Source organism: Scyliorhinus torazame, chromosome 1 (genome assembly GCF_047496885.1).
Source record: "Scyliorhinus torazame isolate Kashiwa2021f chromosome 1, sScyTor2.1, whole genome shotgun sequence".
NCBI classification, from domain to species: Eukaryota; Metazoa; Chordata; class Chondrichthyes; order Carcharhiniformes; family Scyliorhinidae; genus Scyliorhinus; species Scyliorhinus torazame.
Genome location: NC_092707.1, coordinates 377,527,663 through 377,546,069, shown reverse-complemented (window position 1 = coordinate 377,546,069; position 18,407 = coordinate 377,527,663). Strand labels below are relative to the sequence as shown.

At 47.5% G+C, this 18,407-nt stretch overlaps 1 protein-coding gene and 1 pseudogene across 1 annotated transcript in view; one reads left to right on the top strand and one right to left on the bottom strand.

Annotated features, from left to right (window-relative positions):
* The window catches only part of prkd3 (protein kinase D3), a 595,703-nt gene that overhangs the window by 295,995 nt on the left and 281,301 nt on the right, over window positions 1–18,407 (bottom strand). The window contains exon 3 of the mRNA XM_072511897.1: window positions 17,443–17,581. Within this exon, the coding sequence (XP_072367998.1) occupies window positions 17,443–17,581 (139 nt within the window). The remainder of the gene's footprint in view (window positions 1–17,442; window positions 17,582–18,407) is intronic.
* LOC140429209 (uncharacterized) lies at window positions 13,586–16,115 on the top strand (annotated as a pseudogene).

Sequence of the window (18,407 nt, the reverse complement as noted above, 5' to 3'; positions counted from 1 at the left end):
GCACGGGTGAGGATCCACCGGGCCCCACCCGGAGGACCTGCCACATGCAAGTTGCTATTGCCTAACTGACAGACCCATCCCTCCCACTGACCACATGTCCATGTCAATTCTCCCACAGCCGACAGTGCTGGCCCATGCCGGAGGGCCCCCTCTCCTGTCTCCCCTCCCTGTGACACTCAGTGGGGGCTATGAGTGGTCAGTGGGGCAGACGGGCAGGGGTTGACCACTAGAACGGATACACACAAGCCAGAGGTTGGCATGCTGGTGCCACATGCAGTTGCTGCCCCTCTCCCAGCGCCATCCCCTCTCCCCCTTCGCATGGCGGCCCACCCCTGCGGATGGATGTGTGCCCCCCGTCCCCCCCGGGCTCTCTCACCTCCTCAGCTCCCTGCAAATGCGCCCTTCAGCCAGGTTCACGTTTTCCGGAAGGAGTACTAATCGGCGCCAGCATCACCACTTGATGGGGAGGCCAATGAATCACAAGAGGTCATTGGATATGGAGTTGGCCCCGTTAATTGTATGGAAATAAGGCTTCGGTGGTTATAATTTGTTTCTCACCACGATAGGACGAGATCCCAGTTTCATCTACAGGAGCTGGCCGGTTGCATCGCAACTGTCTGACGCCTACCGCGGTTCTTGTTTTCGGCCTCTCCGCTATTCATCGGCCACACTCCGGCGCCTGTTCGGGTACACTGAGGGAGAATTCAGAATGTCCAAATTACCTAACAGCACGTCCTTCGGGACTTGTGGGAGGAAACCGGAGCACCCGGAGGAAACCCACGCAGACACGGGGAGAACGTGCAGACTCCGCACAGACAGTGACCCAAGCCAGAATTGAACCTGGAACCCTGGAGCTGTGAAGCAACAGTACTAACCATTGTGCTACCTTGCCGCCCACTGCTACCAGCACCCCCTCCCTTCCAGGACCACCACCTATCACACACCCAACCTCCTGGAAGCCCCAACTCCCCCACCCTTCAAACTCCCCCCACCCTTATTTCATGGGTATGGCCCCTCACCCCCTGGCAGGGCCACGCTGGCACTCGGGGACCCTTGCACTGTCACCCTGGCAGTGCTTCTGCCAGCTTTGCAGTGCCATCTGGGCACCTTGGCAGTGCCAGGATGGCAGTGCCAGGGTGCCCACGTTCCAGGGGCGGGCCAGGGAGCCACCCTGCACTTACCTTATCCACCCAGGGGTCTCCACTGGCCCGGGAGTTCCACCTGGTCCACGCTTGTGTGGACCAGCACTGATCGACGCCCGGCTGCAGCCTCCCTGGGAAGGCTGGAGAGTCGAAGGAAGACGGTGGATCCCGGACATAAGTAGGTTTTCGACCTACTTCCGTGAGCATCATTCGTTCCAGCTCATTTGGGGCAGAGTTCCGACTCCGATGTCTAACGGGACTCCGGTGAATCTCGCGAGGCACGGAGCCTGACGGAGAATCGCACCCTAAAGGGTAAATTTTCCGTTTGGGAGACTATGGGCTGGATTGTCCGCCCTGCCACGCCACATTTCTGCCTCGACCCGCCAGCGCGATTCTCCGTTACACCGGCCGGTCAATGGGCTTTCCCATTGTGGGGCAGCCCCACGCCGTCAGGAAACCCCCGGGCGGTGGCAAAACGGAGAATCATGCCGGCGGAGAATCCCGCCCTATGTTCTCTCGCCGGAGGAGAATTGCAACTGAGTTACGATCCCCCGGAGCTCAAATCAGATGCAATTCCGTGTCCCTTGCCTTGCAAATGTATGCATGGCGAGGAACTCCCACTATCGCACTCCCACCCCTCCTGCAAAGTAGCCCCCTCACCGCTGGGTTCCCCAGAGCCACTCCCCAAGTATGGGGGTGGCCTGACCCGATCTCAGCACTAAGTGCATTCCAATCAGAACAGTCACTGGGATTCTCACCAGTTTGTTCTGCCCAAAATGGCACTGTCATTTTGTAGACAAATCGCCCTCAATGCGCTTTTTACTCGCAGGGAAGACCAGAACTAGAGGCCATGAATAGGAAATAGTCATTAATAAACCCAATAGGAAATTAAGGAGAAATGGCTTTATCCAAAGAGTAGGAAAGGGTTGGCCCACTGAAGAATAGGCAAGGGAATCGATGTGTGGAGCCAGAGGAAATGGGCAAGGTACTAAATGAATACTTTGCATCAGTATTCATCAAAGAGAAGGAATTGGTGGATGTTGAGTCTGGAGAAGGGTGTGTAGATAGCCTGGGTCACATTGAGATCCAAAAAGACGAGGTGTTGGGCGTCTTGAAAAATATTACGGTAGATAAGTCCCAAGGGGAATGATGGGAGTTACCCCAGAATACTGAAGGAGGCAAGAGAGGAAATTGCTGAGGCCTTGACAGAAATGTTTGGATTCTCACTGTCTTCAGGTGATGTCCCGGAGGGCTGGAGAATAGCCAATGTTGTTTCTTTGTTTAAGAAGGGTAGCAAGGATAATCCAGGGAACTACAGGCCGATGAGCCTTACATCAGTGGTAGGGAAATTACTGGAGAGAATTCTTCGAGACAGGATCTACTCCCATTCGGAAGCAAACGGACGTACTAGCGAGAGGCAGCACGGTTTTGTGAAGTAGAGGTCGTGTCTCACTAACTTGATAGAGTTTTTCGAGGAGGTCACAAAGATCACTGATGCAGGTAGGGCAGTGGATGTTGTCTATATGGACTTCAGTAAGGCCTTTGACAAGGTCCCTCATGGCAGACTGGTACAAAAGGTGAAGTCACACGGGGTCAGGGGTGAGCTGGCAAGATGGATACAGAACTGGCTAGGTCATAGAAGGCAGAGAGTAGCAATGGAAGGGTGCTTTTCTGATTGGAGGGCTGTGACTCGTGGTGTTCCACAGGGATCAGTGCTGGGACCTTTGCTATTCGTAGTGTATATAAATGATTTGGAGGAAAATGTAACTGGTCTGATTAGCAAGTTTGCAGACGACATAAAGGTTGGTGGAATTGTGGTTAGCGATGAAGACTGTCAGAGGATACAGCAGGATTTAGATTGTTTGGAGACTTGGGCGGAGAGATGGCAGATGGATTTTAATCCGGACAAATGTGAGGTAATGCATTTTGGAAGGTCTAATGCAGGTAGGGAATATACAGTGAATGGTAGAACCCTCAAGAGTATTGACAGTCAGAGAGATCTAGGTGTACAGGTCCACAGGTCACTGAAAGGGGCAACACAGGTGGAGAAGGTAGTCAAGAAGGCATACGGCATGCTTGCCTTCATTGGCCGGGGCATTGAGTATAAGAATTGGCAAGTCATGTTGCAGCTGTATAGAACCTTAGTCAGGCCACACTTGGAGTATAGTGTTCAATTCTGGTCGCCACACTACCAGAAGGATGTGGAGGCCTTTAGAGAGGGTACAGAAGAGATTTACCAGCATGTTGCCTGGTATGGAGGGTATTAGCTATGAGGAGCGGTTGAATAAACTCGGTTTGTTCTCACTGGAACGACAGAGGTTGAGGGGCGACCTGATAGAGGTTTATAAAATTATGAGGGGCATAGACAGAGTGGATAGTCAGAGGCTTTTTCCCAGGGTAGAGGGGTCAATTACTAGGGGGCAAGGTTTAGAGGAGATGTACGAGGCAAGTTTTTTTGTTTTTTTTTACACAGTGGGTAGTGGGTGCCTGGAAGTCTCTGCCGGAGGTGGTGGTGGAAGCAGGGACGATAGTGACATTTAAGGGGTGTCTTGACAAATACATGAATAGGATGGGAATAGAGGGATACTGACCCAGGAAGTGTAGAAGATTTTAGTTTAGACGGGCAGCATGGTCGGCACAGGCTTGGAGGGTCGAAGGGCCTGTTCCTGTGCTGTACATTTCTTTGTTCTTTGGTCTTGGTTAGAATGTGGAACTCACTACCCATTGAGGTAGTTGAGGGGAATAACAGATACATTCAAGAGGATAAACGCACTAAGGGGTAGAAGGAGTCGATGAAGTTAAATGAAGGGGAGTGGTAGAGGCTCATGTATACTCTTGTGCTACCGCTCACTCTGGATATTACAATAACAGATGGTGGGACATCGAATAGCCAAGGTAACCAATTGAAATGGTACTGAATAAATTCAATTCTCCCTTTAGCTTCCCATGGGAAATGTAGTTAGCTACTTTTTGTTAGATCTGTACAGGACTCAATTTAGAATATTTTAGGGAAATCTTAGCCAAATACTTCACATGTGAACAGCACTGAAGTAGTACTTCTTTTTACCCAGATCCGGGTGGAATTTTGATGAAAAGACGTAGGTGAATGTTAGAGGAGTAGTTTACCCCTGGAATGGTATGTCTTCTGATCACCGGACCCGGCAGAAACAGTGAGAGGTTTGGCTGGAACTTTGAAACAGTCTTGTGCTTCACAGACAGTCTCTTCCAGCATGCAGGCAGGGGAGGGGCAAGCTGGAAGGCCCCAGATACAGGAACTGATGACTTTTATCAAGGAGGAATTCCATAAAGAGAGAAAAGAAATGCATGAGGATCATGCAAAGGCCATTGCAGAAGCTGTGGCACCCCTGAAGAGTACTTTGGAGCGGATGGAGAGGTGTTTAGAGGTGCAGGGGTCACAGATTCGGCAGATTGAAGGAGTGATCTGGGACCACAGCGATCGTATAGTGGCTCTGGAGGCGGAGGAGATCAGGAGAAGTCCTTGTTTGGGTGGGGGAGGGTAAGGGCATCAGGAGGCCTTCTTCTTTTAGCGGAGTGGGGGGGGGGGGCGGGTGTGGGAGGGGGAGGTCATTAGGATGTGCCTTTGGGCAGTGGCAGCCGCTAGCAGGTTATGCTGGTGAACGGAAGTGAGGTGGTGGGGGAGAAGGCCAAGAGGGGTGGCCGGGGAAAGGGGAAGTGTGGGGGGGGGGAAGAATGGGAAGGGGAAAAGTGTGAGGGGGGGCGGGTTATGCGACGCAGCAGGGGGTGAGAGATGACATGGTCAAGGGGGAAGAAAGGGGCCATCTTGGATGGGCTAGGTACAGAGTGGAATTAAAGGGGCAGGAGTTAAGTGGGGAAGATGACGGATGGTAGAGGGAATTGGAGGCGAAGCCTCCGGTAAGGTTGGTAACGTGGAACGTCCGGGGGCTGAATGGGTCGGTTAAATGGTCGCTGGTGTTTGTGCACCTCAGGGTTGTCTTTTTGCAGGAGACACACCTCCGTGTGTAGGACCAGGTTAGGTTAAGGAAGGGGTGGGTCGGGAAGGTTTTTCACTCTGGGTTTGATTTGAAATCGAGGGGTGTGGCGATTTTAATGAGCAAAAAAATGGGATTCGTGAGTGCGAAGGAGGTGAGGGATCCAGCTGGGAGATATATGATTGTGAGTGGGGTACTGGAAGGGGCACCGGTAGTGTTGGTAAATGTGCATGCCCCAAATTGGGATGATGTGGGTTTTATGAGGGGGTTGCTGGCAGCAACCCCGGAATTGGCCATGCACCAGTTGGTCATGGGAGGAGATTTTAACTGTGTCCTGGAGCCAAGGGTGGATAGATCGAGGCCCAGGTCGATGGGTAGAGTACGAATGGCAAGGGAGCTGGGGGGTTTATGGAGAGGATGGGTATGGTGGATTCATGGCGCTTTCAGAACCCGGGGAAGGGAATATTTCTTCTTTTCACACGTCTATAAGGTGCATTCGAGGATTGATTACTTTGTAGTGAGTCGGGAGATTTTGTTTGGGGTGGAGGGGGCAGAGTATGCAGGGATAGTTATCTCGGACCATGCACCCCACTGGCTGGATATTCGGTTCAGTACGGGACGAGAGCAGAGGCCGGGGTGGAGGTTTGACTTGGAGTTGTTGGCGGATGGAGGTTTTTGTGATAAGGTGCGGTTGGCGATTAGGGATTATGTGGAGTTCAATCAGAATGGGGAGATGTCGGCAGGCATTTTTTGGAGGCACTGAAGGCAGTGGTCCGGGGAGAAATTATCGAATTTACGGTTTGTGCGAATAAGGAAAGGAGGGCCGAACATGGCTGTCCAGTGAGCGAGATAGTGGAGGTGGACAGGGAATATTCGAGGGGGCCCACCATGGAGGGATTGGCGAGGAGGAAAAAGTTGCAGGGGCAATTTTACAGGCTGACAACGGGGAGGGCATTAGGGCAACTGCATAGGACACGAGGGGTACAATACGAGTATGGGGAGAAGGCGAGCCGCATGCTGGTGCACCAGCTGCGGAGGCAGGCTGCGTCCAGGGAAATATTGAAGATCCGGACTGGGGCTGGGGATGTGGTGTCAGAGCCAGGGAAGATAAATGAGGCATTTAGAGAGTATTACCAGGGACTTTATGAGGCAGACCCAGGAGGAGGAGGGGGGGATGGGGTGGTTTCTGGATGAGCTGGAATTTCCCCAGGTGGAGGAAGCAAAGAGGCAGGCGTTGGAGGAGCCCCTGGGGCTGAGGGAGGTGCTGGATAGTATCAGGGGTATGAAGTCGGGGAAGGCCCCTGGGCCGGATGGGTACCCAGCAGAATTTTATAAGGAATTTGCGGTGGACCTGGCACCACATCTGTTGGGGGCATTTAATGAAGCACTGGAGCAGGGAGAGTTGCCGGAGACGATGAAGCAGGCAGTAATCACACTAATCCCCCAAAAAGGGAAGGATCCGGTGGAATGTAGGTCATATAGACCCATATCACTATTGAACACGGATGTGAAAGTATTGGCTAAGTTGTTGGCGGGTAGGATGGAGGATTGTGTCCCGGGGGTGGTTGCAGAAGATCAAACAGGCTTCGTGAAGGGCAGGCAGCTCGCGAGTAATATAAGACGGCTGTTGAATGTGGTGATGAATCCGTCGAGAGCTCTGGTACCGGAGGTGGTGGTGTCCATGGACGCGGAGAAAGCATTTGATCAGGTGGAGTGGCGGTACTTGTTCAAAGTTTTGGGAAAGTTTGGGTTTGGGCCGAGATTTGTGGCATGGGTGCGGTTGCTGTATGTGGCGCCAAGAGCGAGGGTGAGGACGAATGATATGAGCTCACAAAGCTTTGACTTACACAGGGGTACGAGGCAGGGGTACCTGCCGGGATACACCCTGCTGGAGCGACTGCTGCTTTCGGATGTGGGAGGGGAGGGAAGAATTGGGGATATATATAAGTGGCTGGTGGAGCAGGGAGGCGAGTGGGTGGTGAAGATCAAGGAGAAATGGAAAGCTGCGTTGGGATGGGAGATCAATTGGGGAGTATGGAGTGAGGCACTGCGAAGGGTAAATGGGACCTCCTCTTGTGCACGGATGAGCCTGATACAGTTTAAGGTGGTGCACAGGATGCATGTGACTTGGGCGAGAATGAGTGGGTTCTTTCAAGGGGTAGCAGATGAGTGTGAGAGGTGTGGGCGGGAGCCAGCGAATCATGTGCACATGTTTTGGGGTTGTGAAAAATTGGGAAGATTCTGGGTGGGAGTGTTCGCCATCTTAGCCAGGATAGTGGAGGAGGGAGTGGACCCGGACCCTTTGGTGGCGATATTTGGGGTTTCAGAGAAGCCGGAGGTCGTGGAGAGGAGGAAGGCCGCTGTCTTGGCCTTCGCCTCTCTGATTGCACGGTGATGAATTTTGCTGGAGTGGCGGTCGGCATCGCCACCGGGGGTAGCAGCATGGTTGGGTGACCTGTATGACTTCCTGCGGTTAGAGAACATAAAATATGAGTTAAGGGGCTCAGCAGGGGAGTTTGAGAAACGGTAGGGGATTTTTGTGACCGCGTTTGAGAAGCTGTTCGTCGCAGGGGGGTGGAGGGGTGGGTGAACAAGGAGAAGAATCTGTACAAACTGTATCGCTGATTGTTGGGAAGAATGCTTCCTGGGGTGTTTATTTGCTGTAACCTACTTTGATACAAGTTTGAATAAAATGTTTTTTTTTTTTTAAAAATTGAACAGCACTGAAGTACAAAGATATTGCTGAGATTGAACTGCAAGATGCCATAAACATTAATGACAGCAGGCAGACATACTATTCAGCAGAAACTAAACTAAACTGTTTTGGTGACTGACTGTCTCAACACAAAGCATTTAAAGTTCTGTATTTTAATATTTGTCCATTGCTCGAGTAGATCCTTTAAAGCAATCCCCTGTGAAATGTACCCAATTCAGCTCAGCCAATCCCATAGGTGGCTGCAACAGACTAGTTTCACTGTAATATAAGCTACCGTCAATCTTTAAAGAGAAGAGCAAAATAAATAGTTCCCTTTCATGCATATGGGATTTTGGCAAAAGAGAAACACTCAATTGCACAGCTGCAGTCAACTTGAAAATATAAAATACTATCAGTGGTAGACAGAGCAGTAATGATATACTGTCTACTACCTACTGTCCAAAGGAAATTAAAGGACATTAAAGGAAATTTCCTGCTTTTCACAATTGTTGATGGCGTCTCTTCTAGAGCGGGTAGTTGCTGGAAGCACAATGTGTCAGCTCAGGAAAATATATTTGTAATATTACACTTGTATTTAAGTACTTTGTTCAATACATTATGAAGAGGGCCTAAACACAAGAATAAGTTTTTCATGTACTTGGTAATGAACCAGGGCAAGTGATAGATTTGTTAGTGGGGGAGCATTTAGGAGATAGTGACCACATTTCTGTGACTTTCACTTTAGTAATGGAGGGATAGGCGCGTGCAACAGGGCAAGGTTTACAATTGGGGGAAGGGTAAATACGATGTTGTCAGACAAGAATTGAAGTGCATAAGTTGGGAACATAGGCTGTCAGGGATGGACACAAGTGAAATGTGGAACTTGTTCAAGGAACAGGTACTACGTGTCCTTGATATGTATGTCCCTGACAGGCAGGGAAGAGATGGTCGAGTGAAGGAACCATGGTTGACAACAGAGGTTGAATGTCTTGTTAAGAGGAAAAAGGAGACTTATGCAAGGCTGAGGAAACAAGGTTCAGACAGGGCGTTGGAGGGATACAAGATAGCCAGGAGGAAACTGAAGAAAGGGATTAGGAGAGCTAAGAGAGGGCATGAACAATCTTTGGCGGGTAGGATCAAGGAAAACCCCAAGGCCTTTTACACATATGTGAGAAATATGAGAATGACTAGGGCGAGGGTAGGTCCGATCAAGGACAGTAGCGGGAGATTGTGTATTGAGTCTGAAGAGATAGGAGAGGTCATGAACGAGTACTTTTCTTCTGTATTTACAAATGAGAGGGGCCATATTGTTGGCGAGGACAGTGTGAAACAGACTGGTAAGCTCGAGGAAATACTTGTTAGGAAGGAAGATGTGTTGGGCATTTTGAAAAACTTGAGGATAGACAAGTCCCTCGGGCCTGACGGAATATATCCAAGGGTTCTATGGGAAGCAAGAGATGAAATTGCAGAGCCGTTGGCAATTATCTTTTCGTCCTCACTGTCAACAGGGGTGGTACCAGGGGATTGGAGAGTGGCGAATGTCGTGCTCCTGTTCAAAAAAGGGACTAGGGATAACCCTGGGAATTACAGGCCAGTTAGTCTTACTTCGGTGGTAGGCAAAGCCATGGAAAGGGTACTGAAGGATAGGATTTCTGAGCATCTGGAAAGACACTGCTTGATTAGGGATAGTCAGCACGGATTTGTATGGGGTAGGTCTTGCCTTACAAGTCTTATTGAATTCTTTGAGGAGGTGACCAAGCATGTGGATGAAGGTAAAGCAGTGGATGTAGTGTACATGGATTTTAGTAAGGCATTTGATAAAGTTCCCCATGGTAGGCTTATGCAGAAAGTAAGGAGGCATGGGATAGTGGGAAATTTGGCCAGTTGGATAACGAACTGGCTAACCGATAGAAGTCAGAGAGTGGTGGTGGATGGCAAATATTCAGCCTGGAACCCAGTTACCAGTGGCGTACTGCAGGGATCAGTTCTGGGTCCTCTGCTGTTTGTGATTTTCATTAATGACTTGGATGAGGGAGTTGAAGGGTGGGTCAGTAAATTTGCAGATGATATGAAGATTGGTGGAGTTGTGGATAGTGAGGAGGGCTGTTGTCGGCTGCAAAGAGACATAGATAGGATGCAGAGCTGGGCTGAGAAGTGGCAGATGGAGTTTAACCCTGAAAAGTGTGAGGTTGTCCATTTTGGAAGGACAAATATGAATGCGGAATACAGGGTTAATGGTAGAGTTCTTGGCAATGTGGAAGAGCAGAGAGATCTTGGGGCCCATGTTCATACATCTTTGAAAGTTGCCACTCAAGTGGATAGAGCTGTGAAGAAGGCCTATGGTGTGCTAGCGTTCATTAACAGAGGGATTGAATTTAAGAGCCGTGAGGTGATGATGCAGCTGTACAAAACTTTGGTAAGGCCACATTTGGAGTACTGTGTACAGTTCTGGTTGCCTCATTTTAGGAAGGATGTGGAAGCTTTGGAAAAGGTGCAAAGGAGATTTACCAGGATGTTGCCTGGAATGGAAAGTAGGTCTTACGAGGAAAGGTTGAGGGTGCTAGGCCTTTTCTCATTAGAATGGAGAAGGATGAGGGCGACTTGATAGAGGTTTATAAGATGATCAGGGGAATTGATAGAGTAGACAGTCAGAGACTTTTTCCCCGGGTGGAACAAACCATTACAAGGGGACATAAATTTAAGGTGAATGGTGGAAGATATAGGGGGGATGTCAGAGGTAGGTTCTTTACCCAGAGAGTAGTGGGGGCATGTAATGCACTGCCTGTGGAAGTAGTTGAGTCGGAAACATTAGGGACCTTCAAGCAGCTATTGGATAGGTACATGGATTACGGTAAAATGATATAGTGTAGATTTATTTGTTCTTAAGGGCAGCACGGTAGCATTATGGATAGCACAATTGCTTCACAGCTCCAGGGTCCCAGGTTCGATTCCGGCTTGGGTCACTGTCCGTGCGGAGTCTGCACATCCTCCCCGTGTCTACGTGGGTTTCCTCCAGGTGCTCCGGTTTCCTCCCATAGTCCAAAGATGTGCAGGTTAGGTGAATTGGCCATGATAAATTGCCCTTAGTGTCCAAAATTGCCCTTAGTGTTGGGTGGAGGTGTTGACTTTGGGTAGGGTGCTCTTTCCAAGAGCCGGTGCAGACTCAATGGGCCGAATGGCCTCCTTCTGTACTGTAAATTCAATGATAATCTATGATTAATCTAGGACAAAGGTTCGGCACAACATCGTGGGTCGAAGGGCCTGTTCTGTGCTGTATCTTTCTATGTTCTATGGAAGTCTCAATCAGAGTTCCTGGAGGGGTGGCACGGTGGCTAGCACTGCTGCCTCACAGCTCCAGGGTCCCAGATTCAATTTCGGCCTCGGGTGACTGTGTGGAGTTTGCACTTACTCCCTGTGTCTGCGTGGGTGTCCTCCGGGTACTCTGGTTTCCTCCCACAGTCCAAAGATGCGCAGGTTAGGTGGATTGGCCATACTAAATTGCCCCTTAGTTTCCAAAAGGTTATGTGGGGTTACTGGGTTACGGGGATAGGGTGGAGGTGTGGGCCTAAGTGCGGTGCTCTTTCCAAGGGCCGGCCGAATGTCCTCCTTCTGCACTGTAAATTCTATGAAATCTTCTATGAAATCTATGTGTTGTATTTGGACTTCAGAATGCGTTCGACAAGGTACCTCACAAACGGTTAAGTCATAAGATAGGAGCTCTTGGTGTTGGAGGCAGTATATTGGCATGGATACAAAATTGGCTGATGGGCAGGAAACAGTGAGTGGGGTTAAGGGGTTCTTTTTCAGGTTGCTGACCTGTAAATCGGATCAGTCATAATCTCATATGAATGGTGGAGCAGAATCAATGAGCTAAATGGCCTTCTCTGCTCCTGACTTACGGTCTTAATGGATCAATATTGGGACCGCAAGTGTTTACAATATATTGGAGGAAGAAAGTAAATGTAACGTAGCCAAATTTTAGACATCACAAAAATAGGTGGAAACGCAAGTTATGAGAGGGATCCAAACAGTTTGCAAAGAGAGACCGATAGCTTAAATAAGTGGGAAAAAAGTTGGCACATGTCGTATAATGTGGGAAAATGTGAAGTTGTTCATTTTGGAAGGAGAACAAAATAACAGAGCATTGTTTAATTGGAGAAAAACAGCAGAAAGCTGCAACACAAAGAGTCTTGGGAGTACTTGTGCACAGAACACCGAAAGCTAGCAGACAGGTTCAGCAGGTAATCAGGAAGGCAAATGAAATGTTGGCCCTTAATTCAAGGGGGTTGGAGTATAAGAGTAGGGAAGCCTTGCTGCAACTGTTCCCAGTATGGAGGGATTGTCCTATGAGTAAAGGTTAAACAGGTTGGGACTCAACTTATTGGAATTCAAAAGAATGAAAGGTGATCTCATTAAAACATATAGAATTTTTAAAGTGCCTGACAGGCTAAATGCTGGGACAATGTTTCCCCTCATGGCAGCGTCTAGGACCAGAGGGCATAGACTCAGGATAAAGGGTTGCTAACTTAAGATTTGGACGAGGGGGAATTTCTTCTCTCAGAGGGTTGAGTATCTTTGGAACTCCTTACCATAGCGAGCTGAGGGGGCAGAGTCCTTGGGCAGGATTCTCTGTTGGCTGGCGCTGAAATCGCGAAACGCGATTGGACGGCGAATACGTTCCGATGCCAAAATCGCAGCGGGCGCCAATTTGTCGCCAAGTCGCTATTCTCCGTCACCTCGACAGCAGCGTCAATTTGGTCTGGAGCGCACAAGCAGTAGATACAGTTTGCATACCATTAGCGAGCCTGACCACGGTATTCACCGGGGCCTCCGTGATTCTCCCCCTCCGATGGGCTGGAAAGGCAGTCATGCAGCTGCGCACGCTGCTGATACCCCACTGTGAACTTAGGGCCACGGGTCGTATAGGCCCCACCCCTCCAGGGTGACCTCTGGCCCCAGCCGACCCATCAGCTGGATGGGCGCGCTCCAGCACAACCAGTGCCATCTTGTTGGCTGGGACGAGTGTGTGTGGGGATTATAATGTGTATATGCAGCTGCAGCTTGTCGAATCCCTCAACATTTTTCATTGGAATCGATTGTGTTCCACATGGTACCATGCTAGCCCCTCTGCAGTTACTGAATCGATCCTGTACTTCGATCCTACAGAGGGGCAGCACGGTAGCATGGTGGTTACCACAATTGCTTCACAGCTCCAGGGTCCCAGGTTCGATTCCGGCTTGGGTCACTGTCTGTGCGGAGTCTGCACATCCTCCCCGTGTGTGCGTGGGTTTCCTCCGGGTGCTCCGGTTTCCTCCCACAGTCCAAAGATGTGCAGGTTAGGTGGATTGGCCATGATAAATTGCCCTTAGTGTCCAAAATTGCCCTTAGTGTTGGGTGGGGTTACTGGGTTATGGGGATAGGGTGGAGGTGTTGACCTTGGGTAGGGTGCTCTTTCCAAGAGCCGGTGTGGACTCGATGGGCCGAATGGCCTCCTTTTGCACTGTAAATTCTATGATAATCCAGTCTATGATCCAGCCAGTTTTGCTGTTGTGAAAGTCCACAAATTCTGCATTGGCGTCAACATTTAGTCTCAGAAGAGACAGGATCAAACCCGCTTCCTAAGTGGAACCTTTGTGCTGGTTCAGCGCTGCTGCCGGATGTGCCGGATGGGACTGGGGGAAGGCCGGAGGATGGCACACTGCCCGTTAAATCCCGGAGTCCTTGGCGACTGGCCTTTTTTTTCCTGGTTAGGTGGTGGAGGAGGTGGCCGAAGGAGATCAGGTAAGAGTCATGGCCAAGTCCAAGAATCATACCAACCACAATCAGCCCAGCAAGTGGCACAGGACAGGGATCAAAAAGCCCAAGTCTTATCGATTTGAACCCCTGGAAGGAGTAGATCCCAAGTTCCTGAGAAACATGCGGTTTGCTAAAAAACACAACAAAAAAGGAGCAGCTAAGGCTTACAGCAAAAAATAAAGTAGTGATCGCGAAGAAAAGGACTGGCAGTGTTGACGATTTAACATTTACTGTCCTTGAGGATGGCAGCCATGTGATATCTTGTTTTCCAAATTGTTTATTTTGAATAAAATCTAAGTTGGGACTTCAAAAAAAAACATTTAGTCTCAGAAATGGGGAATCCGCCCCTTGTTAATATTAAAACTGAGATAGATAGATTCTTAATTAGTAAGGGACTCGAAGGTTGCGGGGAAAGGGCAGGGAAAATGGGCATGAGGAATGTCGGATCAGCCGTGATCCTATTGAATGATGGATTAGGCGCCACAGGAAATGGCCTCCTCCTGTTCCTAATTCTTATGGTCTTATTTCTTATAGTGAATATATGATCAACTCATTCATTTAAGATCCATGGACTTTCCTTAAAATTAAGCCTGTATTGTCATCCTTATTTCTATACGACCAACCATTAAGCTGTCATTAAATACATAACTGCGAACAAGGACTAGCTCTTTTCCTGGGAGAAAAATGTTGAAAACATCTGATATTTTAAGCCGATTGGAGATGTATACGCGAGCAGACTCCATTTATACACATTTACTTTGTCCATCAATTATGCATGAATGGTGAGTTCATGTGTGCAACCACTTAAAAGGCATGGCAGCACCATATTAATGTTTTCTGGAAGACTTGGTTCTCAAACAGCCTGCCTCAAAAGGTCATTGTTAAATCATAATATTAGCCATTCAACCCGTCCATTCTACATCAATACCATTGCAGCTCTCACAAGATCTTTAATTCTTCACACCAACATCTAAATAAAACTAAAATAAATAATAAATCTGCAGCTCTAAACACATTTGAAGGTGTGAGTTTTTCATGTTCATAATTACATGTTCGAACCATCCTGTATGCAAACATAGAAAAGTGCATATTGCATACCAAAGAAAGGCTCGATAAAACCAGCCCTTTAAAGTGAAAGATATCACCCAAGTGTATTAAGATACCTGTTAACACATTTTTGTAGCTACTTACACATTTCTGTAGCTACCAATAAGACTTATCAGCCAGCAAGCATCAGTTAAATTGGGGTTAATATCCTTGAACAGGTTCAGCTGCAAAAGGTTACTGCATCTAGGTGGGAAATGTCACAGTCATCTTCTTTCATTCCATTCACATCCCAAGTGTATCGCTAGTTATATCTAATTACTTAGAACACTGGGAAAATGTAGCCCTTGACATGTTGCCTCTATCCCCAAGGTTTGTTTCATACCTCCGGTTAAAAAGAAGCAATTCTTCAACTCCAGTCCATTTGACTGGTAGCTCATTTCAGTAAGGAAAGCATATTAGCATATGGCTTAAATTCTCACTCAGAAAAAGAAAGTTCAACACACACGAAAATAACAAGGCCAGGTTAAAAACAAGGATTCAAAATAGCAAGGAAAAGTGGGGGGGAAAGCTCTTGGATCTGACTTTCTTAACCCAGCTTAAAGCAAAAATAAAGGTCATGACTACTTTATTTAAAAAAAATTTAGAGTACCCAATTCTTTTTTTTCCAATTAAGGGGCAATTTACTGTGGCCAATCAACCTAGCCTGGGTTGTGGGGTAAGACCCACGCATCTTTGGGTTGTGGGGGTGAAACCCATGCAAACACGGGGAGAATGTGCAAACCCAACATGGACAGCGACCCGGGGCTAGGATTCGAACCCGGATCCTCAGTGCCATGAGGCAGCAGTGCTAACCACTGCACAACCGTGCCGCCCTGGTCATGATTACTTTAAGCTACCAAATGCAGCATGGTAGCAGTGATTAATACTGTTGCTTCACAACGCCAGAGTCCCAGGTTCCATTCCCGGCTTCCGTCACTCTCTGTGCAAAGTCTGCACGGGTTTCCTCCTGGTGCTCCGGTTTCCTTGCACAGGCCTGAAAGACGTGCTGTTAGGTAATTTGAACATTCTGAATCCTCCCTCCGTGTACCAGAACAGGCGGCGGAGTGTGGCGACTAGGGGCTTTTCACAGTAACTGCACTGCAGTGTTAATGTAAGCCTACTTGTGATAATAAAGATTATTAAATAGATCGTTACAGGCTCATACTGTCCAGTTAATTGAATGATTGAAACGTGAGAATTTCTATATGATGTATACATTTTGAAGAGATATTGCAATTACAAAATTCCATTTGGAACCTTTTTTCTGCGCACATCCCTTTGTTGTTAAAATCCAGTTGAAGTACATCAGCTATTTGCATGATTGCATATCCTTCGTTATTCCCAGAGCAATGTGAACATGAATTGCTGCACCAAAACTCACCACAAAAGAGCTGTTATGCAGTAAACCTGAAGGTCAAAGTATGAATAACAAGAAACAGTACCTTTTTGTAACAGCAAGAATATCATAAATGGCACCTCAGAGCAGTGTTTTACAAACTTTCTTTCCCAGGAACCACTTTTGCCAACCGACCGACCTTCAGGACCCACGTCGGCCTCCTTCGCAATACACACTATGTTTGCTTACCTTTAATGCAAAAGGGAAGCCTGCTTAATCCTCACGATCTCACTTGAATCAGGTTCAAAGGAGACGGCAATTTGCATATCAGATGCAAACTTCAGCCAGTTCTTTTGTGCTGTCTTCATTTTTGAGAAAATGGAAAATCCAAGCTCGCACATGTACGTCGTCGTGAAGGGCAATGGCAACAAAATGCTTCTTTTACTCAACAGTGGATACTCTTGGGAGATTCTACTCCAGAATGCTGACAGCCTTTTGGACTTTTGGCCTGTTTTTAATGTGGTATCACAGGTCAGATACAGCAGTGTCGTCTTTTAATTTGGAGTCAGCTGTAATTTAATAACTGACTCTGGGGTCTCAACCTCAAAAATAATTTTTCACCCACCACTTCTCTTTCAAAATATAAAGCTTCTCTTTCCATTTGCCAGTACCTCCCTGCATATAACACATATTGGCTTTGCATCCTTATTTGCATTGGCACAATTCACAAAACCATACCTCAAGAAATCATCTGTATATGCTTTGTTCCCAGGTTAAGTTTCTTCTTTGTAGGCTGCTAAACAGAGGCCTGGAGCTCTGTAGAGAGCCAACACTAGAACTGCTCTGGCCTGCCCTGGGCTGTCCTGAGCAACTCTCTCCAGCAGATTCTGTGGTGAGATTCTGTCCAATACGTACACTGCCTATTAGAGTCTCTGGCTGTCTCTTACTTTTAAGAAAAGTATCCATCTTCACAGTCTTCTTTCCAGCAGCTGGAAAATGGAAGTAACTCTGCTCCGTGATTTAGATGCTTGATGTCAGGTGTATATGCTGGGCTCATGACCTCTGCTGCCTTCCAGTAGGAAGACTCCACATAGCCTAATTTATTTTCTTTTTTAAAAGGCGGCAGCGGCCGCCATTCTCAATGTAAACAAAGGTAGCGGCCGTGGGTGCTTCTCCACTGCCGTGGGAACGGAGCAACCGATCACTCCACAACCCTCCCAACACCCACTTTGAAAAATCCTGCCCTAGAATAAACACATTTTAAGTTGTAACCCTGGTCTCTCCCAAATGACCACTAACAATGATAGTTTTAATCTCTAGTTCATATGCTAGGTATTCAAGGTTTGTGCGCAATTAAAAGCAAATGGCAACTAAAGTTCATGTCTGTGGTGAATGATCAAGTTAGTGACTACCTACCAGAAAGAACAACCTCAATCAAGTCTCCTTCATGAATTTCTTCTGCTGATAGAAGTCTCTGTAGGATGTTCTCAGAATTGAGGTCATGGCGAAAGAGTAAGATCTTGTCATACATTCCAAAAAAGCCACATTCTGGGAACTAAAATAAAAACAGATTAGAAATGTACAGATGCCAAATTCTACTCATCTAATAAACAATTTATCTTCAGTTTGACTCAATCTTTAACACAAGTTTTATCAAAAAAAATCCTAACATGGATGATGAATGGACTTGTTTTTGTTGCTGTCACAACAAACTCTTGAAATCGGTTTTCTTCAAGTAAAAAGTGTACATGACAACATGGTTAAATTGATATATATATCAATACATCTCAATGTAAACAAAGGTAGCGGCCGTGGGTGCTTCTCCACTGCCGTGGGAACGGAGCAACCGATCACTCCACAACCCTCCCAACACCCAGTACATCGCAATATATTAACTAATAGTGTCATTAAAGTGTAGAGGCAAATATTGAACATTTGGACATTTAAAAAAAATATTTGGGTGTTGCACTTAATTACCATAAAATTGCAAATCAATTCTTAGTGATCATAGGATCACAACTAAATCTGTCCCTAATTTTGCACCACCTGGCAATCTCACTCAGAGGCACAGAATAATTTTAAAGTAGAAGAAAATCCCACTGGATTTCTGGATAGGATGGGTATAGAGGGATACGGCACCAGGAAGTGCTGAGGGTGTAGGCCAAAGGTGGTATCATGACCGGTATAGGCTTGGAGGGCCAAAGGGCCTGTTCCTGTGGTGTATTTTTCTTTGTCCTTTTCTTTGGTGCTGAGTTAAAGTCCCCAATTTATGACTGGGCAATTTCCTCTTTTTTTAAAAAGGTAAAAAGTTGCCGAAAGCATCTTTTCTCCCGTTACCTATGGCTACTGTGTGAAAAAAGTTTTAAGAAAAATAACAAATC